At 42.1% G+C, this 23,262-nt stretch overlaps 1 protein-coding gene across 3 annotated transcripts in view; it reads left to right on the top strand.

Annotated features, from left to right (window-relative positions):
* The window catches only part of ADK (adenosine kinase), a 204,873-nt gene that overhangs the window by 8,110 nt on the left and 173,501 nt on the right, over positions 1 to 23,262 (top strand). For 2 of the 3 annotated variants that reach the window (XM_081191845.1, XM_081191847.1), the window contains exons 2-3: positions 8,550 to 8,624; positions 21,966 to 22,019. In XM_081191845.1, the coding sequence (XP_081047971.1) occupies positions 8,550 to 8,624; positions 21,966 to 22,019 (129 nt within the window). Of the gene's footprint in view, positions 1 to 3,327; positions 3,512 to 8,549; positions 8,625 to 21,965; positions 22,020 to 23,262 lie in introns of those variants that run through there. The other variant, XM_081191846.1, reaches the window with a different exon arrangement.

Raw genomic sequence — 23,262 nt, 5'->3', positions numbered from 1 at the left:
AATGCACAGGGTCGGGCTGCATGCCTCCTGCCCTCCCTCCCGAGCAAAAGCTCCACCCAATTTCCTTCGGAGCTGATTAATAGGCGTAGCACGCTCTCCCCTATTCGCTCACGAGGAGGCGGCGCCACTTTATTTGCATATTCATGAGCTTATTTATTATTCATGAGCTTTCCCGGGCCCCCCCAATATTTTTTATAAGTCCGCGTCCCTGGGTACTGCACTGGCGGGAAGGTAAACAGTGTTTCCGTGCGCTGCTCTGGTTCGCCAGAAGTGGCTTAGTCATGCTGTCCACATGACCCAGAAGCTGTACGCCAGCTCCCTCGGCCAGTAAAGCGAGATGAGTGCCACAACCCCAGAGTCGTCCGCGACTGGACCTAATGGTCAGGGTCCCTTTACCTTTACCTAGGTCCCTTGTGGTGCCCCCCCCCGAAAGTAAAGATATTACAAGGGACTTTCAAACCACTTGTTTTCTAGTCAGGCTAGTTTTGCTGCATATATTATTATTTGTATTCTGTTAGAATAATAAATTACTTTGTGTATCTCAAAACAAATAGCCCAATCATACCTTTACACAACAGCATTAAAAAAAAAAGCAGAAGCAGTTAGTAAAGGCTATTGTACTCACTTTTTTCTGCAATAATTTAGGGATCTATCTCTCTGTAAAACAGTACTGCACTCCTACTTTCATGTGGATGCTGTCTTCTGCTGGACCAAACTACTGTACTGGTATGTTTACTCTTTGGAGATAGGCAACCACAAACAGATGTACAAATTCTTCTTCTTCTTTGGCGATCACTCATAGTCGAGTAAGGTGAGTCCATAAGTGACTGTGGAGGCCAATTCTGCATCCTTCCACAGTGGAGACATAGGTTTTCAGACGGGAGTTGATCACGGTGAGGGTTTGCCAAATATGCTTTCCTCTTAGCTCATTTCTCCCTTTCTTCCTGAGTCTGAGCGTCTTTAAAGTCCATGACACCTTTGGTAAAGGCTGTTCTCCAATTGGAGCTCTCGCAGGCCAGTATTTCCCAATTGTTGGTGTTTATATTACATTTTTAAAGGCTTGCCTTGAGAGAGTCTTTAAACCTCTTTTGTTGACCACTAGCATTACGCTTTCCATTATTAAGTTCGGAATAGAGTAGTTGCTTTGGCATAATAATCAGGCATCTGAACAACATGACCAGTCTAACGAAGTTGATGTTGAAGAATCATTGCTTTGACACTGGTGATCTTTGCTTCTTCCAGTACACTGGAATTAGTTCACCTGTCTTTCCAAGTGATATGTAAAACTTTTCGGAGGCACCGTTGCTTGAATCTTTCGAGGAGTTGGAGATGGTGTTTATAAGCGGTCCATGTTTCACAAGCATACAGTAAGGTTGGTAGTACAACAGCAGCTTTGTAAATAAGCATTTTGGTTTGCCTGCAAATGTCCCGGTCCTCCAACTGTACTTCAATCGGGAGAAAGCTACACTCGCAGAGCTCAGGCAATGCTGGATTTCGGCATAAATGAATCATAGAATCATAGAGTTGGAAGAGACCACAAGGGCCATCGAGTCCAACCCCCTGCCAAGCAGGAAACACCATCAGAGCACTCCTGAAATGTCGGCCCTTGTGGGAAGATAACTGCCCAGGTAGGAGAAGTGATCAACACTTTCCAATGTTACACCATTGAGTTGGATTTGTGGCACTGCAGAGGGGTTGTTTTGTGCTTGTTGGTGTAGCACTTTGGTTTTTTGGATGTTGAGTGATAGGCCAAGCTTTTTGTAAGCTTCTGTGAAGTTATTTAGGATGGTTTGGAGGTCATCCTCTCTGAGTGTGCATACACTACGTTGTCATCAGCATACTGAAGCCTTATGACAGAACTTATGGTAACCTTACTCTTTGCTTTCAGCCTGCTCAGATTAAAGAGCTTTGCATCTGTTCAATACATGATTTCTACACCGGTGGGGAGTTTCCCTTCGACAAAGTGTAGGATCATGGCAGTGAAAATAATGAATAGTGTTGGGGCGATAACACAACCCTGTTTTAACACCTGATCCCACTGTGAATGGTTCACCTTGAGAGCCATTGTTATCTGTGATTGTTGCTTTCATATTATCATGGAGGAGCTGAAGGATGCTCACAAATTTATCTGGGCAGCCTATTTTTAGAGGGGCAGTCCACAGAGACAGTCCACATACTGACTGGACCGTACGTACGAATACTGCACATCTTGTTTATAGAAATCCCCGTAGCCTCCTTCTGAGGCTTGGCAAGCTAGCTAAAATGATGAGCCCATACATATAGAAGGAAGCCGGCAGAGGAAACAACCAAGCATCAGCCAGGGAAGGAGTCTTGCTGTCGGAAACTTCTTGTGCAAATCTGCCTCTGTCGCAACTCCTCACCGATGCCGCAAGATGCCACCTGTGGCAGGTGTCCAATGATGAAAAACCGTGTTCTGCGCAAGCATTTTCGACCATAGTTAGCATGCGGATGGGACAGATCCGAGCAGCTTCATTTAGTGAAGCGAGGGTGCCGAAGATTGCATTTGAGGTGTTACTCTTTGTCCAGGAGGGGAAGCCCAGGGAGCTTGGTGGAATATAAAATCCCGAGCCCCCGTTTTTGGCCATTAGCCTTCAAACTGTTGATATTGGATGAGGCAAGTGAGGATTATTCCGCAACCTGTGTGCGAAGAAGGCTTTGTAGACTTATTGCGCAGACTTGTGCTACGTTTTCCCCACCCCAAAATATCTTTTTTGTCGTCTAAACTGCGTCAGCAGCATTTCTGGTGCCCCAATCAAGCTGGTTCAGCATTTTCTGGTGCCCAGAAACTTAAATCGATAACTCCGGTTATGCAACGCGTGGCGTGGCTCTGTCAGGGAGGCCCCATCCCTCCTGCTTGTTTCGCCACGTGAAGAGAGGCCTGGCTGAACCCGGCAGCCAAGAAAATCCCCCTTTCTCTCTCTCTCTTAATTTTAGGAAGAGGGAAAGCCGCCACGACGGGCGGAGAAAGCGTGTGTGTGGTGAGGCGGACAGAGGCTGTATGGTATTAGACGCGCCTGTCAGTTGCCCACAGCAAAGATGGCGCCCTCCGCCAGCACCCGGCATGGCGGACCCCGCGCCTCCCCCCGACCTGCGAATGCCACTACGGCGCGACCCCTTTGCCGGGGCCGGCGGTTTCGAGGCCGCCCGAACGGCGGCCGCCTCGAAGTGCGCTGTGGCTCCCAGCAGCCGCCGGCCCGCGCTTTTCCCCTTCTGCTCATGCCCACCGCGTGTCAGCCAATGGCGGCGGCGGGAGGCGGGGATTGGCAGGTGGCGGGGCCTCCTCCTCCTTCTCCTCAGCTTGAGGCGGCTCAGTCCGTCAGTCGAGCCGCTGTGGGGAGAGGGAGAGAGAGGCGGAGCGGTTGGGCGTCGCGTGTCGAGGAGACGGAGGACGGCGCTCGCTTGGAAGTCCCTGCTGCCCGCCGCCGCCGCCTGTCAGGTTCGAGCCCCGGAGGATCCCCCCGAGCGACAGCACCGCCATGCCCACTCTGAGGTACCTCTGTTGCCAGAGAGGCTTCCCTCGGGAAAAGGGAGCCGCCGCCGCCGCCCTTTCACCTGAACCGGCTCTGAGGCGCTTTGCATTGGGTTGGGGGTTGCGTGTACGCGCGTGTACGTGTGTATGCAGGAGCGCGGGGCGGGGAATAACCACAATCTTTTTTTGGCGGGGTGGTGGCTTGGCATGCTCTCCGCCGCCCTCCTGGTTCCTCTCGCTCCCTTTCCCTACCTTGAAATGCCTTCATATCCGTGTCGCGGTTATTCTTCCTATGGTGGCGATGTATTAAATGTGTATGCCGCCCTTCTTCCGAAGACTGCAGGGCGGTTCACAGCAAAAAAAATTGCATTTTTAAAAAAATGTAATTGAGAAGCAGCAGCAGCAGCAGCTGCGAAAAGCTTCAGGATGCCCACGTGCTGAGTTTAGAAGAAAAAGAATCTTTATTTGCACTAGCCATAGCAATAATAATAATAATAATAATTTATATCCCACCCATCTGGCTGGGTTTCCCCAGCCACTCTGGGCGGCTCCCAACAGAATATAAAAAACATGATAAAACATCAGACATTAAAAAACTTCCCTAAACAGGGAATAATAAATAAAATGAAATGTACTGAAGATAGAGGTAAAAACTAAACTATAGAAAATACATTCTGGGGGTTTACATCAACAATCAAATAATAGATCTTATTCTAATTGCTAAAAACCTTGCAGTTTTTGCTGTCACCTGATCATCTTGATCTGCTAAAAGCAATGGATGAGCGACCCCGGATGAACAATGATAGAGGGGTAATAACCTCACTTCTGAAATCATTATAAAGAGTGCAAGCCAGAAGCACTTTTCTTCTAAAAAGAATGCAACTTAATTAACCGGCGTTGACTTCCAAATGCCTATGCATCAGATTACCGACTTAATGGAATTGCCATCGCTTCTTCCCAAAGGCAGGATCTTGCCGTTCTGGGGTGGAGTGGAGTCGGTTAATTTATTTGGCTTCCCAATTAAGAAAAGAGTGAAGAGTCAACGCTTCAACGCTTGCTACTCTTGTCCTGAATTTCTAGATCTCTCGGTCCAGATGTTTTCAAAGATTGGCTTCTTTGGGCAAAGGAATATGTGCAAGCTTGCAAGTTACAACCGGTTCTCCGTAGCTCAGAAGAACGTCTTGCATCAGCAGTAGTGTGAGCAAAGCATTCAGGCATGCTTCTGTCTTCCTGCTTTGTCAGTATCTTGTGCCCAAAATATAGGTGTTTGTTGCTGATATAAAAGTGCGTGCTTGGAGGATGTATTGTAGAGAACATTGCAGAAAATTCCGGGAAGCGCATTCAATTCATGTTGGGTCCAATGATACTAGCCATCTTTGTGTAAATTGAGGGTGCCCCCTGGAAGGCATTCTGAAGGTGTGTGTTGCAGGGAAAAACCAGTAATGGTACACCGGCTGTATTTCAGACCATTTACAAATATTCTCTTCAAGGAAACTAGAAAACATTGTTTTTCTTGTGGACTTCAGTGTTTTGCTGAAAACTGTTTGGATACAAGTGCATTAAAATCTGGATTTGGCTGCTGAGTAAAATACTACTCTGAGGGCCTCCTCAAGGAAGAATAAAGTTGTGACGAGAGCTCAATTGACCAAAGGCCCATCAAGTCCGGTGTTTCCCAAACTTGGGTCTCCAGCTGCTTTTGGATTATAATTTCCATCATCCCTGACCACTGATCTTGCTAGCTAGGGATGGTGGGAGTTGTAGTCCAAAAACAGCTGGTGACCCAAGTTTGGGAAACATTGAATTCTAGTCTGACTTTCTGCTAGTCAATTTCAACATCTCCCAGTTTCTAGGGGACAGAGATATTGCTTCTGAACACAGGCTCCGTTTAGCTACTATGGTTAATACCCATTGAGAGATTTATTCTCCACAAATTTGGCTAATTCTGTTTTAAACCCAATGAAGTTTTTGACCATCACCCTGACATGTGGCTGCATCTGAAGAGTTAAATTTGTCTCCTGTATGATAATGGCCAATGGCAGCTTCCTTCCCTTTCCTTTCAGGCACTTAAATTTGGCAAAGTATATCAGCTTTTAAAATTTGAGTTTTAGTATGTCCAGGGCTGCAGTGTGCATCAACTAAAAAGTTTGATACTGAAGCAGCTCTTGGATATTCCAGTAGTTGGGTTCAAGGGATGTCAGTTCTGTGAATGGTAGGTGTGCTTCCATTCATGGAAGTGACCAAGATCTAGTGGTGATTCCATGCTGGAGGAACGCAAGAGGTGATACTCACCAATTTTCTTGCAACCATGCATATCACCTCATGCTGCTCCAGAGCCCACTCACCTCCTCCAGAGCAGATTTTCGGGGAGCATAGAGAGGAGAAAGAATTGGCAAAAATAGCCTCCTCCCTCCATCACAGGCTTAATGCTATTAGGAGCAAATGGTTCTGGCCCCAAGTGGTTCACTTTGTAAATGGATCAAGCTTTCTTGTGCAGATTGCTTCCCTGTGGTTTCTCGAAAAGAAAAGAATCCTCCTAAGTAATTTCCATTGTGCAAATAGTCACCAAATTGGCTGGTGTCTTCATAGCTTGTCAGGCACCATGGGATGAATTGGAACATGTACACTAGTATAAAGTTGCAACTCCAGAATTTCCTTATCTGTTAAGGATATCTCTCTGATACTTTTCTTTGCACCAGCAGTATCTGCTGTATCAGATATCTCTTTGCCTCTAGTTGAGCAGCACAGACCAGTGTCCCTCTGAAAACATGATTCAGTTCAACGACCAGATTACACTGAGCCAACATGCTTTGAGATGTCTCTAGGAATAGAACAGCTTTCGTTCTGATTGATTTAATGTCTGTAGTCCTTGCTTTTAAAGAAGCTGGCAGCTGAAGTGCTGAGTGTGTGTATTTGACTCTTTTTGCAAGACTATGCCCCACAAGTGATGTGCAACATTATCATATTGTGGGGGGATCAGTTATGCAACTCACACAGTGACTTGAGGAAAATTGCTTCCTCGTCTCTGTTCCTGACTTGTAGGATGAATGGTTGCAAGAAGAAAGCAAATTAATTCCATCCACTATATAACACTTTCATTAAGATTGCAGGCTTAGATGTACCTGCCCAAGAACAGACCCCATTGAATTCATTTGGGACTTTCTTAATAGGATAAGGGTGCTAACCTCAATACTGACACATGCTTACCTAAAACTCCCATTTCATTCCCTCAGCTTTTTTATGTGGAAGTTTGTGACCGATGGACGCACACAGCAGAAACTTCTGTGCAGTCTCTAAAGATCTCATGAGAAGCTGGGGAGAACAATAATAACTTATTAGCCAAAGAAATTTTAGTAATATAATCTTGCAGGCACAGTAAAGAAATATCTTGAAATATTGTCTATGTCTATTTTGTCTATCTTGAAATATTGTCTATTCTTGCAACTTCAGATGTTCATAAGCAAAAATTCCAAAGTTGATCTGCTTCTCCTGATCGCTTATTGATCCAGGAGCCTCAGGGCAGCTAACAGGTAGTCTTCAGCATTTTATTCACAACATTTCTATTGCGGTTAGTTGAGTGACTTGCCCAACATTACCCTGTAAGGTTCATGGTTGAGCATTGATTTGAACCCATGTCTCCTCAATCCTAGCCCAGCACTCTGTTTAATATCTGCTTCTGTTTGTATGACACAGTGTGGGCTCACTTGTTACAAAAAGAGAGATGAGGGCGTGTATAACATTGATTGCTGACTTGGATTCTGGCACACAAATCATGAGCCCAAGGCTAGAGTATATGTGTCAAAGACATTCAAGTAAATAGAGAAAAAGCTTATACTATGATGGTTGCAACGGAGTTCTGAGTTTGTGGGCCGTATTCAACTAACATTTCCCATTAACACAAGGATTCCCACTTGCACAACAGGAGAACATTCTGTTGCACAAGCAGAAATCCTTGCATAGCTCTACTTTGTTACTCCATGAGGCGAACCCCTTGAAATTGTTTAAAATGTGCATCATCTATCATTAATTTAATTTTCTATTTCTAACTACCTTATGCTGGTAGCAGAGTTGTCCTTAAGTGACGTGGCAGCCAATAAAAGCTGGCAAATCATTAATACTGGCTTTGCTATGTTAACACTGTTTTACAAACTGTGAACTAGCTTACATTACTAAATAATCCTTAATTTACAGCATGGAAACAGCTTTTTCTGAAGTCGGTGGGGCTCACTTAAGGGCCTGAATTCAGGATCATTTGTTGTGATGTGTTTCTTAAACAACTGCTCTCAACTTATTGGCTGCAACCTTAAAACTGTCTTTTGAATATGAGCTCAGGACTTGGCTACGATTTAGTTGCTCTCAGTCCTCTGACCATGAAACTAGAAAGATAGGAATACCCTGTGATTACTTGATCTTTTTGATTGTGTAAATTACTATTAAATCAGAAACATACTCTCCCCCTCCCTGTTTTATGGCTAAATTTGGTTTCCCCCCCTGGTTCATATGATAAGCAGACATAATCGTTTCAGTCTATAAAATAAGACCTTCATCTTGAACAGAGGGCACAAGGCTGGCTTCACCATGCTACGCTGTGAAGCAAACTGCTTCAGACAGCACAGTGGTGTGGGTAGATGCAGGCAGGTTCTGGTGTCTTGAGTAGTGCAGGAAGACTTTTTAAAGCAGGACTGCAACATGAGACTCTCAGCCTAATTTCATCCAGTTGCCACGGAGGAGGAAAAGGGTGTGGCAGAAAGAGAGAGGAGTGCCCTGCCTACTTTGGGATTTGCGTCTGTTCCCCGTGGTGGAATGCTGCCCTCAGATTAAATCAAGCTCCCCCACCCCACCCCCCATCATTTTAAAAGTGTAATGCTGTTTGGTTTCTTTGCTTAGGCCCATTATCTCTTCTTTCTCCACCCTCCCCAAAGCTATGTGGTGTTTGTGTTTCTATCTCAAATAATCATTATCAGTTCGCGGGTCGCAGCGGTGACTTTGTGATCTTAAAATTGTTTTACCAGTATGCTGCAATTTGTTTGAACTGAATAACTCTGACAACTTTATCTTTCAGTGAAAATGTGCTTTTTGGAATGGGAAATCCTCTTCTGGATATCTGTGCGGTTGTGGACAAGGACTTCCTTGACAAGTAAGTCTTAAACCTTTTCCATGTTTAATTCATTCGCAAAGTTAAATGTGGAGCTTGTGGGGACATCTCACAGTACATCTTTCTCTTCAAATTCTAGGAGGGTTTCTTAAACTCACCTTCCAATAATTGTGAGCTTGCAAAATTGCATTATGCCTTCAGTTCAGCGTACCAAAAAGCATATCTTAAAGCAGGATGGGAAAATAGCCAGCTTAGCTTTCCACTAAAAGAAATTGCCTAAGTCCTGAGTGAATGGGTACAGTGATCAAAATTCACAATTGAGAAAGGCAGGGTTGGGTAGGTTGGATCTAATAAGGTTGGGTTGGGCCATGACCAAAAGAAGAAACAGCATGAAATTTCCCTCCATAATAATTGTGGGGGAAAAGATACTTTGAGGATAAAACACTACACTCCAAAACTCCATGGAAGTAGAATAGCAATAATGATGGGTAGATAACTGGATATGGTAAAGACTACCAACTCCGTGAGCAGCTTATCTAGAAAGTTACGCTTTTGAATGCACCCTTAGAGCCTAAATAGCATTAGAACTGGACATGAATCCTCTTCTTTTTTTTTAAAGGAAAGAGATTCTCTTTCAAATCAGTCTGATGGACTCTAGCAACAGAAATGAAAAGCCAGTCCCAATAAAATATTCGAATACTTTGGGGAAATGCTGCAGATCTCCCCAGCCAAGGTGCGACAGTCTTGAAGTCCATGCTGTCAGTGCCATGCATGTTACTTCTCCAATAAACCAGTCTTGTGCAATGGGCCTTCACTTGACTAAAAAAAATGCTTGTTCAGCATTGGAAGCCTCTATACTGAGTCAGACCATAGGTCCATCTAACCCATTATTGATGGTGCTGACTGGCAATGGTTCCAGGGTTTCAAATAGGAGTCTTTCCCAGCCTGCCTGGAGATTCTTCTGCTTGCAAAGCATGTATCATACCACTCAGCTACAAGCACAGAGACAGCAAAGCCCGTGTTCCTTGTTTATTTGATATGGGTAGAACTTAATTTTCAGGAGCAACTGCTCTTTATTTCAGATCCCCCCCCCCCGACCAATTGATAGCCTTTCTGGCTATCATTCTGATTCATTTTCTGTTCCACAATATACTTTTGTGGGGCTAGTGGGGGCTTGAGAATAAGAGAACGGATGTGGCCTCAGGGTAAAGCTAATCGTATCCATTATTTTTGCAACACTGAAACATCAATCCATTGATTGTTGGGTGCAGTTTTGTTTCTATTTGCATGCTGAATGTAAGGCAGCTGGCCTTTATTTCCATCTGTAGGACTGAAAGGCAGAGTTGCAGTTTGGTACTTCTAATGGTTTGGTGCAATGTTGGAGTCAGGTGGAGTACATGGAGGTTATACATTCTGAGTAGTACAACAACCGTATCAGGTTAGGCTGAGTGAGTGTGAGTAGTTCAAGATCACCCTGTGAGAATAATTTTTTATTTGTGATTTTCAGTTATATACATTTCAATAGTTTTACAGTCATTTTAACATTTCAAAACACGACTTCCTTCCTCCTCTTTCTGCAGTTCCTTAAATTTATATTTATCATTTCCTGCATATTCTAAATTAACTTATTCTTTTATTCATCTACTTTAATTATTTACTGTTCATCTACTTTAATTATTTACTGTTATGAAACTGCAAGTTTTTACAATAATCCTGCCAATGTCTTAATCTGTTTATAGTTTGTAAATACTCAGTAAACCACTTCCATTCCTTTCTAAAAAGTTTGTTGTCTTGATTTCTTACTCTTCTGGTAAGTTTTGCCATTTCTGCATAATCCATGAATTTTTGTATCCAATCTTCTTTCGTCGGGACTTCTTCCTTCCATTTTTGGGCATGTGAATTTATTCACATACATGAATAAATTTCTATACTGTTTAGGTAGTTCTACCCCTATAATATCATTTGCTCCCTCCAAAATGTTTGAATAAAATTGTGTTAGAGTACAAGGAGGCCATTAATTATGTACTTCACTTATTATGTTCCAGGCATTCTAATATACTTTTGTAGATCATATTTTGTTGAAGCACTCGTTCATTCAGAGTCTGACTGGAGTGGAGTTTCCCATTTATTGACTATAGTGGAGGATTTTTTCCTTGCATGGAAAAACAGTTCTGACTCGGTCTTTTTGGGTTTTGTTTTCCTGTCTTGCATATGTGTGTGTTGGGAGAGTTCCATGCTGCGTCAGTCAGTGGGATTATTATTACAGTGACCTCGCAGACAAGTCTGCAAAAGCAACTACCCAACCCTACTCTGTCTGTATTTACTTTTTGAAGCCCACAAGGCAAAAGAACCAACTCTCATGAATCTTTTCTGTTTGGGGTTGCTTGAAGGTGATCATTATCTTACCTTATGTTCTAGGGATGACATACTAGTCTGTGTCACAAGGGGCAGCTTACTTTCACCCTAAGAATGAAAGTTACTCAAGATAAGTGGGCTTTGGATTGCAGTCTTAATGTTTGCTGCTGCTGTGTTGGCTGTATTTGATTGCAAGTGCTTAATCATCATCAGTGTCGGAGCCAGAGACAAATCTTTCTACCTAGCCTGTGTGCCCTAAATACATACAGAATGGAGCAGGGCCTGATTATGCTCCATTGATGACAAATACAAGTATTCAACCGTTTGAGATTTCTAGGTACGGTACTGTGATTTTCATAAAAGTGTGGTAGGAATAGTAACAAGCTCCTCTTCAGACTGTTTCAGCTCACCACTATGATTTGTCTGCGATCTTGGGTCCACACATGTCAGTATACATAGAGATCTGGTGGAGTAATCAGATCTTGCTTGGTTTCGCTGGTGGGTGCACTGTTGACTGCCTTGGATTTATGTAATATTGACCTGTCCCTGCCCCATCCAGATAATGGAAGTAGTGTTCTTGAAGCATGATTAAGTTTGCACCCAATCCAGCTTTTCTAAATTGCGTTTCTCTCCCCCCCCCAAAAAAAGAAACAGAATTTGTAATTATGCCATTTTAGAAAACATGCAAACTCAAAACACATTTAAAACAAAATTATTGGCATTTAGGAAATCAAAGAAACATTTCTAGTTTATATGTAACAAGCAACTCGTGTTTTCCTCTTGGGAATAGAAATCTAATAATGATTTTCAGCGAGAGTTTGGGGGGGGGATGACTAATGGAATAGAGAACTACAAATTGAAATTATGCTGCTGCTTATTGCTTAATGCGAGAGTGGCCTATTTTAGGTACCCTGATTAGAGTTAATACTTATAACAAATGTAAGCAGGACCCAGACTTATGGCATGGCTGATATGCTTGTGCAGACAGAGCATTTGTAGTAGCGTGGGACTGAATCCCACCCATAGTGCATTGAAACTTAGAGTGTGTTTGCTCTCAAAACAGCAGCTTTACTTCAGCAACAAAGTATATAACAGGCAGGTGGCATCTCTCTTACTTTGTTGCACCTATTGAAGACCTTTATTTTGCAACAAGCCTTGTAAACTTTTAATCCCTATCTACCATGCAGTGTATATCTGTACTGGACTTGAAACTGTCTTTATTGTTGATGCTTTCATTGCTAAATTGCTACAGAGTTTTAAAAATGGGAAGTGGTTCATAAACTAAATAAATTCAAATATCAGCATGGTTTTTTTGCTGCCAGCAACATGAGATGTAAACTGGCGTGCCAGTTTAGGCGGAATGGAAATGACATCATGCTCCTGTGGCGCATAGTGGCGGCAGAGGATTGATCACCTGCTTTTCTTTGAATGGATACTTGCAGTGGTTCTACACTGATTTCCCCCACCCCAACCCGCTCCATCCGGTGAGCAGATGTGCCAATGTTATTTAGACTTGGAAATTGAAACTGAGCTTAGTTAACCATCAAACAAGCAGGGTTATAATTATTCATTAAGCTCTTAAACTCGACAAACGCTATGCAAAGCATATTTGAAAAATACAAACAATCCTGCCTCAAGGCTAACAATAAAAAAAGCAAAGGTCATGTGTAAATAGCTTCTTAATTTATGGACGCATATGTTTGAAGTGGCTGCTTATTTCATTTTCTATCTTCAAATGAAGTTCTTGAATCAGACACGTTTGGGGTGAGGGAACCCTGACATATTCAGAAAAAACTCTGTGGAGTTGATGAGTGGGTGGGGGGAATGAAGTACGGTACATGACTAATAACTTGGTTTTCTTTTGATTTTGGAAAGGAGAAAGGAAAAACAGGTTGTAGGGATGTTCCATTAGTCATAATTAAATTTCCGTGCATTAATGGCAAACTGAAGGAACCAGATGAGAGGAGTCCAAAGGTCTGGTTCCACTCTTGAAGTGCTGTGACTCACAAGAGTGGAGACGCAAGCCGAATGCAGAAGAGCTGCTCTATTTTGCCATTTATGTATTGCAGTGCATTTAATATGTGATGGGTATTTTGTCCTTTTCAGGTACGATGGTGGATGATAGTAGAATATAAAATTAATTAGGATAGACATTCTTGGGGTTGGAAATTTGACTTGTCAAAAAAAAGTCTGGTTAAAGAATGATCAAGGGTGGAATTCAGTGTTGCGCTACATTGAACATTCTGTCTGAGCAAGCATATCAGCTTGCCAGATGGAACAACCCCCCCTCCCCTCTCCCTGTACGCTGTTGGGGGGGATGTCATGACACACGCACACCCCAAGCCAGTTTTAGGTGGTGTAGAAGGGCAAACCCCTTTCTGTAAGTAGAAGCCCTTGTGCAAATTTAGTTAGGTGGCTCCAGCCCCAAGAATTAGTGCTATGAAGACAAACAGAATCATATGAGCAGGTTTGATACTTAGGCTAATTATTAAAAGTCACATCTGGGAAACAATGGCATTCGTTTAAAAAAATAAACCCCCCATCTCCAGAGGTCCCAGAAGACAGCAGAGGTTTAGCACCAGAGTTTTCCTTTTCAGTTTGTCATGTCCATTAATTTCACCGGGTCTACTCTGAATAAAACCTAATTGAATACCACCCATAGCTTCCTTCCCCACCCTTGATTTATCTCCAGAGCAGCATTGTGATGATTGACCCAATGCCGTCTAATGAAATGTTATGGCTGGGTGAGAATTTGAACTTTGGTGTATCTGTTTCTAATCTGACATTCCCCTGGGCCTTTGATGCTGATGACTGCATGTGTTCCAGTTTTTGCCATGGGAGAAGGTTTGTTAGTGTGCTAGGCTTGCACCTAAATGATAGGGTTAGGGTGATCTGCCCTCACTCCTGCTCCACTTAACAAATAACACCATAATGAAAATTTTAAAAGTAAACTGTGATCTATACAATGACATTCTTGGAACAATGCTTGGCTGGTCAGTTGACTGGCTGCCAACCCTAGCTTTGCCAGTCTTCTATTATTCACTCTGCAATACTGTAAGTGCTTCTGTCCTGCTATAGAAAATGAGATGGGGAGCAAAATATGACCTTACATTCTCAACCGAGAATTATATGCTAAATTTGAGCTCCTCTAAAAGCACAGTCTTCAAAGTGTGAAGGTTCTCCTTGGAGATGCAGGGTATTAAAAAGAAGCTTGCACTCCCCTTATGAGTTTCTCCTTTTCACTTTAGTTTTTGTATGCCTTGCTTTGAAACCATAGGTAGGTAGACTGATTCAGCAACCGCATTATGAACGGGCCTCATGCTAGACACAGCTGAAGCACAGGCTCTGTAAGGAATCCGATCTCACGGACTATTTAGCAACTTGCAGTGACCAACTCTTTTAAAATAAAGAAAATAACAGAGAAAGATTATTTTGACACAGGAATGCTTTCATTTTTTTTAATAATGATATTTATTAAAGTTTCATAAGCAATCAATAACTTCAGAATTGAACATAAAATACAAAAGCCAAGAAAAATAGCTAAATTAAAAAAGATACAAAACAAAACACATACAAAATACACAATAAAAAAGAGTTAACAAAATAGGAGAAAAAAGAGAGAGATAAAAAAACACCAATAAACAAAACAGAAAAAAGATTAATATTTTCATATCTTGTATTTCCTTCACTAGTTTCTTGACCTCCTCACACCTCCCTTTTTGTATTCCAGTTCAGATGTTTAGTTCAGCAAATCCTTATCCTTTATCATTTAACCTTACTCAGCGTCTTAACCTATAATAAATATATTTTCCACCGTTATCAATACGTATTTACATATTCTTATTAATCTTTTTACCAACACCACTTATTTCCAATCCAACATCCCTTTAACATTCATTAATTTTACAGTATTTCCGTAGATAGTCCTTAAATTTTTTTCCAATCTTCTTCCACCGACTCTTCTCCCTGGTCTCGGATTCTGCCAGTCATTTCTGCCAATTCCATGTAGTCTTGACACAGGAATGCTTTCAGACTCAACACTTTCCATGGCTAACAACTTAACTTTCAATGTTCTTCCCCACTTTCCCAGTTATTCTTATACATTTATAGAACCATAGAATTGTGGAGTTGGAAGGGACCCTGATGAACATCTTCGTCAGGGATCCCCAAACTCAGCCCTCCAGATGTTTTGGGACTACAACTCACATCATCCCTAGCTAACAGGACCAGTGGTCAGGGATGATGAGAACTGTAGTCCCAAAACATCTGGAGGGCTGAGTTTGGGGACGCCTGATCTAGGTCAACCCCCTAAAATGCAGGAATATGTAGCTGTCCCATACGGAATTCGAACCTGCAATCTTGGTGTTATCAGCACTATGCACTAACCAACTATACAATGTGACCTTGCTGATGGTCCGTAGCAGGACACGTTAGCGGAGTAGTAAGAAGGATAAGTGGTTCTTACATAAGAAAAATATTCTGCTTATTTTCCCCCCCAGCAATGTAGTTTGTCAGTTACTTTAAATTTCAGCTTTTAAAAGGAAAGCAAATTTAAAATTTGCTAGCTTGGAAATGATGATTTTTCTTGCTATTTTTTTAAAAAATCAAAATAGCCTCTCTTTTATGTTGTAGCAGAACTTGCCCTTTTGAGAAGAACTAAGGCAGCACTGTCTATTTTTGGTACCCTTTCATATGTGTGGCTTTGTGGCTGAGGATGAATACTCCTTGAGCAGATGTGATATAATTGGTTGAGACTTGTGTTTTGGAATGCTTTATTTTTAACTTCCCCCTTTTGGCCATTTAAAAATTTTTACACTTCTGGGCAGAGTTCCTAAGTTTAACTTCCTAATTTCTGAGGCAGTTGTACCTTTATATACCGCATTTTTCGCTCTACAAGACGCACCAGACCACAAGACGCACCTAGTTTTTGGAGGAGGAAAACAAGAAAAAATATATTCTGAATCTCAGAAGCCAGAACAGCAAGAGGGATCGCTGCACAGTGAAGGCAGCAATCCCTCTTGCTGTTCTGGCTTCTGGGATAGCTGCGCAGCCTGCATTCGCTCCATAAGACGCACACACATTTCCCCTTACTTTTTAGGAGGGAAAAAGTGAGTCTTATAGAGCAAAAAATACAGTAACTACAACATGTTTTATGGAAAGAGGAAGCTCTGCTGTATACCCCTACAGGGTACCAAGTTAAAATGGACCTTGTCCATTCTCAAAATTTGTACAGGTCGGTTTCCATTTTACTCTTTTTCATGTCATCACGCTTTTCAACCTGTTGGTGAGGTGATTGCACGGAAATCTTGGACTCTTCCTCACTTCCAATCCCCAGTGTTTCTATGTGGCCTTCAAAGGGTGGTAACACTAGCTTAATGCTGGGAGTCTGCAAACTGTTCTCTCTCTATATATTTACAGTCACCGCATGAAGCATTTGAACAGCTGTTGTGAGACTATTACAGGACTTTTCATCTTTCTGCTTTTCAATGAGGCCAGCAGGGCAGGCAAGATAAAGTTTTTAATAAACTACAAAGAATACAAGGGGGCATAGTTCCTATTTCTTTTTGCCACCTCTCATAAAAAATAATTGTGATATTGGATTGTAGTATTTGCATCCACACATGGAGATGCTTAAACCCCTTTTGTGTCTCTTGCCTTGAATTCCTAATCCTCTGGTTCCATTGGGCAATCATAATTTATTTTAAGGCTCAGAATTATGTTGTATTTCAATACAGAGTGACGAAGGCCTGTCTGAATGTAATAAATGCACCATAGTTGGCCACAGTGCAATGATTAACAAGCTTTAGGCTTTCCTTGCTTTCTCAATCCATTTTTAATCATTTAAACCTATTATTTTGGTGTTAAGTTCAAAAGCTCTTTAAACCTTATACAGTATTGATTGCAGCTTATAATCTTGTTGTCCAAATGCATGATAAGAGTGAGCCTGCTTGGTAGAATGGGCAGTTTCAAAACTTTAGCTATACAGAAATAATTATATGTCATAAAGCGCAACTACATAAAGGAAAACTGATATTTTAGGCCGCATAATGTGGTTAATAAAAGGAAGTGAATATCTCAGGAATGGGGTGAAGGGCTAGTGACTAGTAAGATGTATATGTAACAAGAAGCTGTATTGTAATTTACATTGAACTCTTTAATTGCGAAGCCAATAGCTCTTTCAGACTTCCACTGACTTGATAAAAGGCAGCTCTTTGGAAAACATTTATTTATTTTTTAAAAGCAGCTGAAATGATGGCTCATTGGCTACAAGATATTGATATTTGTACCTGAAGGAACTCCTTTAGTGCCAGGACTGCTACAGGGCAAATTTGATTAGTAGCAGAATTACACTGGCTCCATTAAAATTTTATTTATTTGTTAAATTTGTATACCGGCTGCCCTCCATCCATAGATCTCGGGGTGGCTCACAACCTAAAAATATAATGGGGATGCTGTCAGAAATTGTCATTCTGTGCTGAGTTCTTCAGCATAACTAGGAAGATTGCTCATCACATGTTGTAACATCCTCCCATTGTGCATTGTCTCATGTAGCATCATTAATTGCCCCTGGCAAGGGCAGGAAATCACATAACACAAGGATGCCACAAAACGAAGTAACTGATCCTAAATGCTATGGGAAAGAAAAAGGAGATACTGTATTGACTACATCATTGTGCTGCATGCCGTATATATTTCTGCCTTTGTTTGAGTTAAAATTATCATCATTCAGCTGAAACTCCGTACACTAACACCCAAAGAAAAGTTACACTCAGCAATTGGATAAATTGGATAAACTCTGCTGCTTGGTCAGCAACCATGTCACTGCACACAGAAATTTCTAGATGCTATGCAGCTTGCCCTGTGATCTGGCTCCATGCCACCTCGGTAGCATACGGACGCTTGAATTATATTATATGAATTATGTGGGACTGCCTTGATAACATCACAACATCACCATTCGTTTCTAGCGTGGATTGTAACAACTTGAGCTTCATAACTTGTTGAAATGTGATGGGGCTGGGCTGCTTTTTAACAGATTTGTTTTGTTGTATATCATAATTATGGATTTTTTTAAAAAAATCTTTTGATGGAATTGCTTTATTGTGTATTTTAATTATGTGTGGATATTTTATAATTGATTTTATACTTGTAAACTGCTTAGAAGTCACTTTGGCATGTAAGTGGTAAATCAATCAATCAATCAATCAGAGAAGTGTGTTTTGCAGCTGCTATTATATCTCAGACATATTGCATGACTTGCTATTGGGTGCTATTTACAAACAAAACTACCGTATTTTGCGCCCCATAGGACACTCCGGCCCATAGAACGCACCTAGTTTTTTTGGGGGGGAATAAAGGGGAAAAAAATTATTTCCCCCCCCCCAGGTGCGGGGCTGGAAGAACCAGGTCGGGGAACATCAGGAAGGCGCGCTCTGCCTCCCCGCTGTCCCCCGAGCTTGTGGGGCTGGCTATGGGGAGAAGTGCGCTGATCCCGGGACTGCAGGCAGCTCTGCGTGGCCATCGGGAGCGGGGCGTGACTTTGCGACCGGCTCCCGGTGGCCGCGCAGAGCTGCGCTGAGCCGGGGACTGCAGGCAGCTCTGCGCGGCCATCCGGAGCTGGGTGGGACTTCGCGCCCCGCTCCCGATGGCCACGCAGAGCTGCGCTGATCCCGGGACTGCAGGCAGCTCTGCGCGGCCATCGGGAACGGGGTGGGACTTCGCGCCCGGCTCCCGGTGGCCGCACAGAGCTGCGCTGATCCCAGGACTGCAGGCAGCTCTGCACGGCCATCGGGAGCGGGGCGGGACTTCGCGCCCGGCTCCCGGTGGCTGCGCAGAGCTGCACTGAGCCTGGGACTGCAGGCAGCTCTGCGCGGCCATCCGGAGTGGGGCGGGACTTCGTGCCCCGCTCCCGGTGGCCGCGCAGAGCTGCGCTGATCCCGGGACTGCAGGCAGCTCTGCGCAAACCTCGGAGCCGGTCTCCCGAGGGTTGCGCAGAGCTTCCTGAAGCCTGGAGAGCGAGAGGGGTCGGTGCGCACCGACTCCTCTCGATCTCCAGGCTTCAGTGAAAGCCTGCATTCGCCCCATAGGACGCACACACATTTCCCCTTCATTTTTGGAGGGGAAAAAGTGCGTCCTATAGGGCGAAAAATACGGTAGTTGTTTAGAATGTTCAACCCTGTTAGCAATAAGTTAATGGATATGATGTTCTCCTTTTTTGTTAAATTCTCCTTTTTTGGCTGTCTAAACTATCCTTGGTATGCCTTGGGCTTTGGGCCTGCTGGGATTTCATTAAGAGCGTCTGAGTTGGATGTAACTCAGGAATTTATTTTCTAATATCCACATTTTATGTTTACCAAGGGATGGGCTTAATATGATTTAGCTTGCTTCTAATTGTGCTATGTATCTAAGCTATTTCCTCCATTAAAATTCTTATCTTCCAAATGCTAACTTCAGTCAAGGATCATTAGTTTCCAAAGTGTCTCTTAAGTGCTTGGAAAGGAGCTGAAGTACCATAATATTTCATTTGGCTACAACTGCTTGCTTGTAATTTGCTCATTGTCCAGCTTAGAATCTTGAAGTTTCTAACAGTCATGCATGATCATTCTGAAATGAGAAAAAAGAAAGTGTTTGTTATGACTGCTTTAGTGTAAAGTAGTTAAGATCTGAGGGGCACCTTATACATCAAAATGGAATTGGTTCAGAAATAAATAGACTCAAAATGTGCATTGAAAATGTCCATTAATTTTTAATGACCTGAACTGATTTTTTTTAAGTCTGGAAGCTATGTTCATGGAGCCAGTAGAATATAATGACTAATAGGTTGGGTAGGCCTGGTTTAAAAGCTGCTTATCTGTGAATGTGAGCCTTTGATCAGAGGATAGTAAGTTAAACAGTTTCACTGGAAGGTAGGGAAAATGAAGGATGTATTTCATAAGTAGGTGGCTACCATAAAACTTAAAATTGCTTAGCCAGTTAAAATGATTCATATACACCTTGTTTTTCAAATGCACACACACCCATTTATTGGAAACCTAATTTTCAATATGTTTTGTGAGTGGGTGGGTGAGTGATGAGTATTGAGCCAAAGCTGGCTGTTGTTCTGGAAACTTGACCTTCAATTTAGCTTTGAGCTCTGTACCCTTTTGGTGGTGTATGTGGTTTGCTATGTCTTGCACTCTGATGCCACAGTGCTGCAAAGGGAATACTTACAGACAAATACAAGGGCACACACCCAGGTTCAGAAAACGGGTCATTACCGTAAATCACTCTAATAGGCTACTGCACAAAGGAAAAACCTCTTACTATTCAGCAGCTAGCGAACCTGTTGGAACTTGTACATGCTTTGTGCTTGCAAAAGATGCAAGTGCTGTCTTTAGCAGCTGCTTACCTTTTAGAAAATGGGATGCTCTGAGGTCCCTCACTGTGTTCAAATTTTTTTGCCATACTCATCTAGGTCAGGTGATGGGTGAAGCGTCAGCCTTTTACAGGCTTTTTCTAGACCGATATTGTGATAAGGGAGGACTGCGAGAAATTTGAGATGCATACAGTATACTGAGGGGAGAATATTTGAAGGAGATCTGAGAACTCTTTGACTTAAAGGAGGGCACCCACCAATCTCAGCTATTGAAGGAGCAGTCACTGAAACCAGGGCATTTGCATCAGATTTGTGGTTCGGTATCCCCTCTTTGTTGGAGAGTTTGCTCTACCCATGGTACCTATCTTCATATGTGGTGAGAGTGCCAGGTTGTTAGTAAGGTTGTTAGTTGCTTGGCAGGGGGTTGGACTTGATGGCCCTTGTGGTCTCTTCCAACTCTATGATTCTATGATTCTAAGTTTTGGGGTGATGTTTCCTACACAATTTTGAACTTTTAAAATTTCACAGTGGTGAAAGATGCTGAGTTGGCTTTACTGCCACTATTTAAGGAACTTAATAAATAAACATACTATTCAAACCATTGATGGTTCACCACTTCGTGGCTGTTCTTATGGAGCTTACTTTTCTGTGGAAGAGAGATTGTCAATTAATTAGGCAAAATTGGCTTGGTAGAGTCTGGAAAACAGTGCTTGCTGAAAAACTAACACAGCATTGCTGAGTGGTTAGAGATGAACTTGAAAGAGACAATTTTTATGACAGTTTCCTTTTCTTGATGAACTCTTCTGCAGGGAGCCCCAACCACTTGCTGCTCAGCATTTTGGGGGGCAGGGGAGGTTATTTGTATTGACATGTGTTTTGTGGGGGAGGGGAGCCACCTTATTTCTTTTTGACAATTGATCTTTGTTGGTGGTTTGTGCTGGTGCAGTTTGGTTGCAAGCCTTATGGACTTTTTACTTCTGCTTGTTTTGTTTGTACTTCCTTAGCATGTGAAGGAGGGGAATGGCATTATGTTATAGAGGATGCATAGAGACTTCTTATCCTTCTCAGAATTTGTACGCCCAAACTGTAGTGCCTGCCTTCTTGAAGAGTAGCTCCCATTCATAGTACACAACAGCAAGAAGAAATATATATATGTGAAAGACTGAAGAAACTAAGCCCCTTCTTTATTTTGTAAAATGAGCACTTTATGTGACAGGGATCCATGAATTAGAAGTCCAAATGTATTAAATGTTTTTTGTCTGTCTTAAAAGTAGAGGCTTAGATAGAGATAGAAAAAATGTGCATACGTAGATGGTGCTGTGAAACAAAAGAAAAAAATAAGTATCATGATACGATTTTCCAGATGGATGAGAAAGTCTCTCTCCCATAGGTGTACATTTTCTGTTTTTTCTTAAAATCATATTCTGTTAATTTTTTTGTGCTGCATTGCAACTGTTTTAAAGCTGTTTTTATTAAATTTTGTACATCACATATATGGAAGCAGGTTAATAAACAATACTAGTAATGTTGGTTATTGTTATTATAAACTTATGTTAGCATGTCCAGTACATAATAAAGAAGTCAGTCATATTTTCACTTCCAGGCTCTAAAACTGAAAATGGGATTGAGTAAATTTCTGATTTCAGTAACTCTCTTCCCCTCTCTATTTTCAGATATGGGTTGAAACCAAATGACCAGATCTTGGCAGAGGAGAAACACAAAGAGCTGTAAGATATTAAATAAGTTATTTCTTAAAATTGTGGGTTTAGAAGTATATGCTTCTCCTTTTTTAGCTGGGAAAGTTGCTCTTTTAAAACTATTTCAGACAGATGTGGTCATGGTGAAAACTGGTTTGGTCTCTTGGCTGCTGCAGTTGTATGTTTGAATGCTGTCGTGTGTGTGTCTGTGTGTGTGTGTGTGTGTGTGTGAGAGAGAGAGAGAGAGAGAGAGAGAGAGAGAGGAGAGAGATGTTATCGCTTTCTAAAAGATGACATTTGAAATGTGCTAACAGAGAATAAGTTAGATAATGAATTAAGATCAAATCTACAAGCTAATAACTTCTGATGAAGAACTCTAAAACATTCTGTTTGGGAGGGTGGAAATATTGGATGACAGCAAGTTCCAGCAAAAACACACTAAGTGTACACAGCTTTTGCAACTGTTACCTTCCTTTGTGCTTGTAAGTATGGTTTTGCTAAAAAACTAAGTCCTGAAAACTAAGCCCACCTAATCCTGAATCCTGTTCTCACAGTGGCTGTTAGTTATAACGTTAGAGGTACCCTTTAAGTACTATTGACATCAATAAAAAGATATTTTGCAGAGTCAGATAATCTGTATCTATCGGCTTCTGTTCTTAAACTTAAAATAGCATTGGCTCAAACCATGGTTGTGCTCTTTTGCCTGCCTTCCTCTTAGCTTCATAAACTCATTCCTGCCATAAGCTTGTTCCTGTTTGCAAACCATGGTTTGGCAGGATGTCAAACTCGTCATTTCTGATTCTAGTTGGCTTCCTTTCTTAACAAAGCTTTGATGTGATGTTTGATCTGGACCTCGCTCTGCACAATGGGAAATAGCAAGGTCTGAAAGATATTTCAAATCTTATTTAAAATGTTAGCATTGTATCTTTCTACAGTTCGACTACTCTCAACTGCCAAATGTGCCGCTGCTATTACAATGGCATTGACACGTTGACTTACATGAAGGGGGAAGACTAAAAATAAAAGTACTGTTGGCTGCAGTCATCTTAAACGGTGCATGTTATGGGGGAAAACTAGTAAAAGGAGAACTGTACTCCATTCTATTTGTTTTGGAGTGTGGAGGATGACCTGTGTCTGGTTTTAAAAATACTCACATAAAATTATGTTTGTTTCCAAGTGCTGTTTATCCTTTCCGTAATGTGGGAGGAAAAGCCTCTGACTGATTCCTTGAACATTTTTTTCCATTCCTATTTGTAAGAATCCCTTCTTTAAT

This window comes from Podarcis bocagei (genome assembly GCF_964188305.1).
Source record: "Podarcis bocagei genome assembly, chromosome: 4".
In the NCBI taxonomy this organism is placed as follows: domain Eukaryota; kingdom Metazoa; phylum Chordata; class Lepidosauria; order Squamata; family Lacertidae; genus Podarcis; species Podarcis bocagei.
Note: the sequence above shows the minus strand (reverse complement) of the source record. Positions and strands in the feature narration are given on the sequence as shown.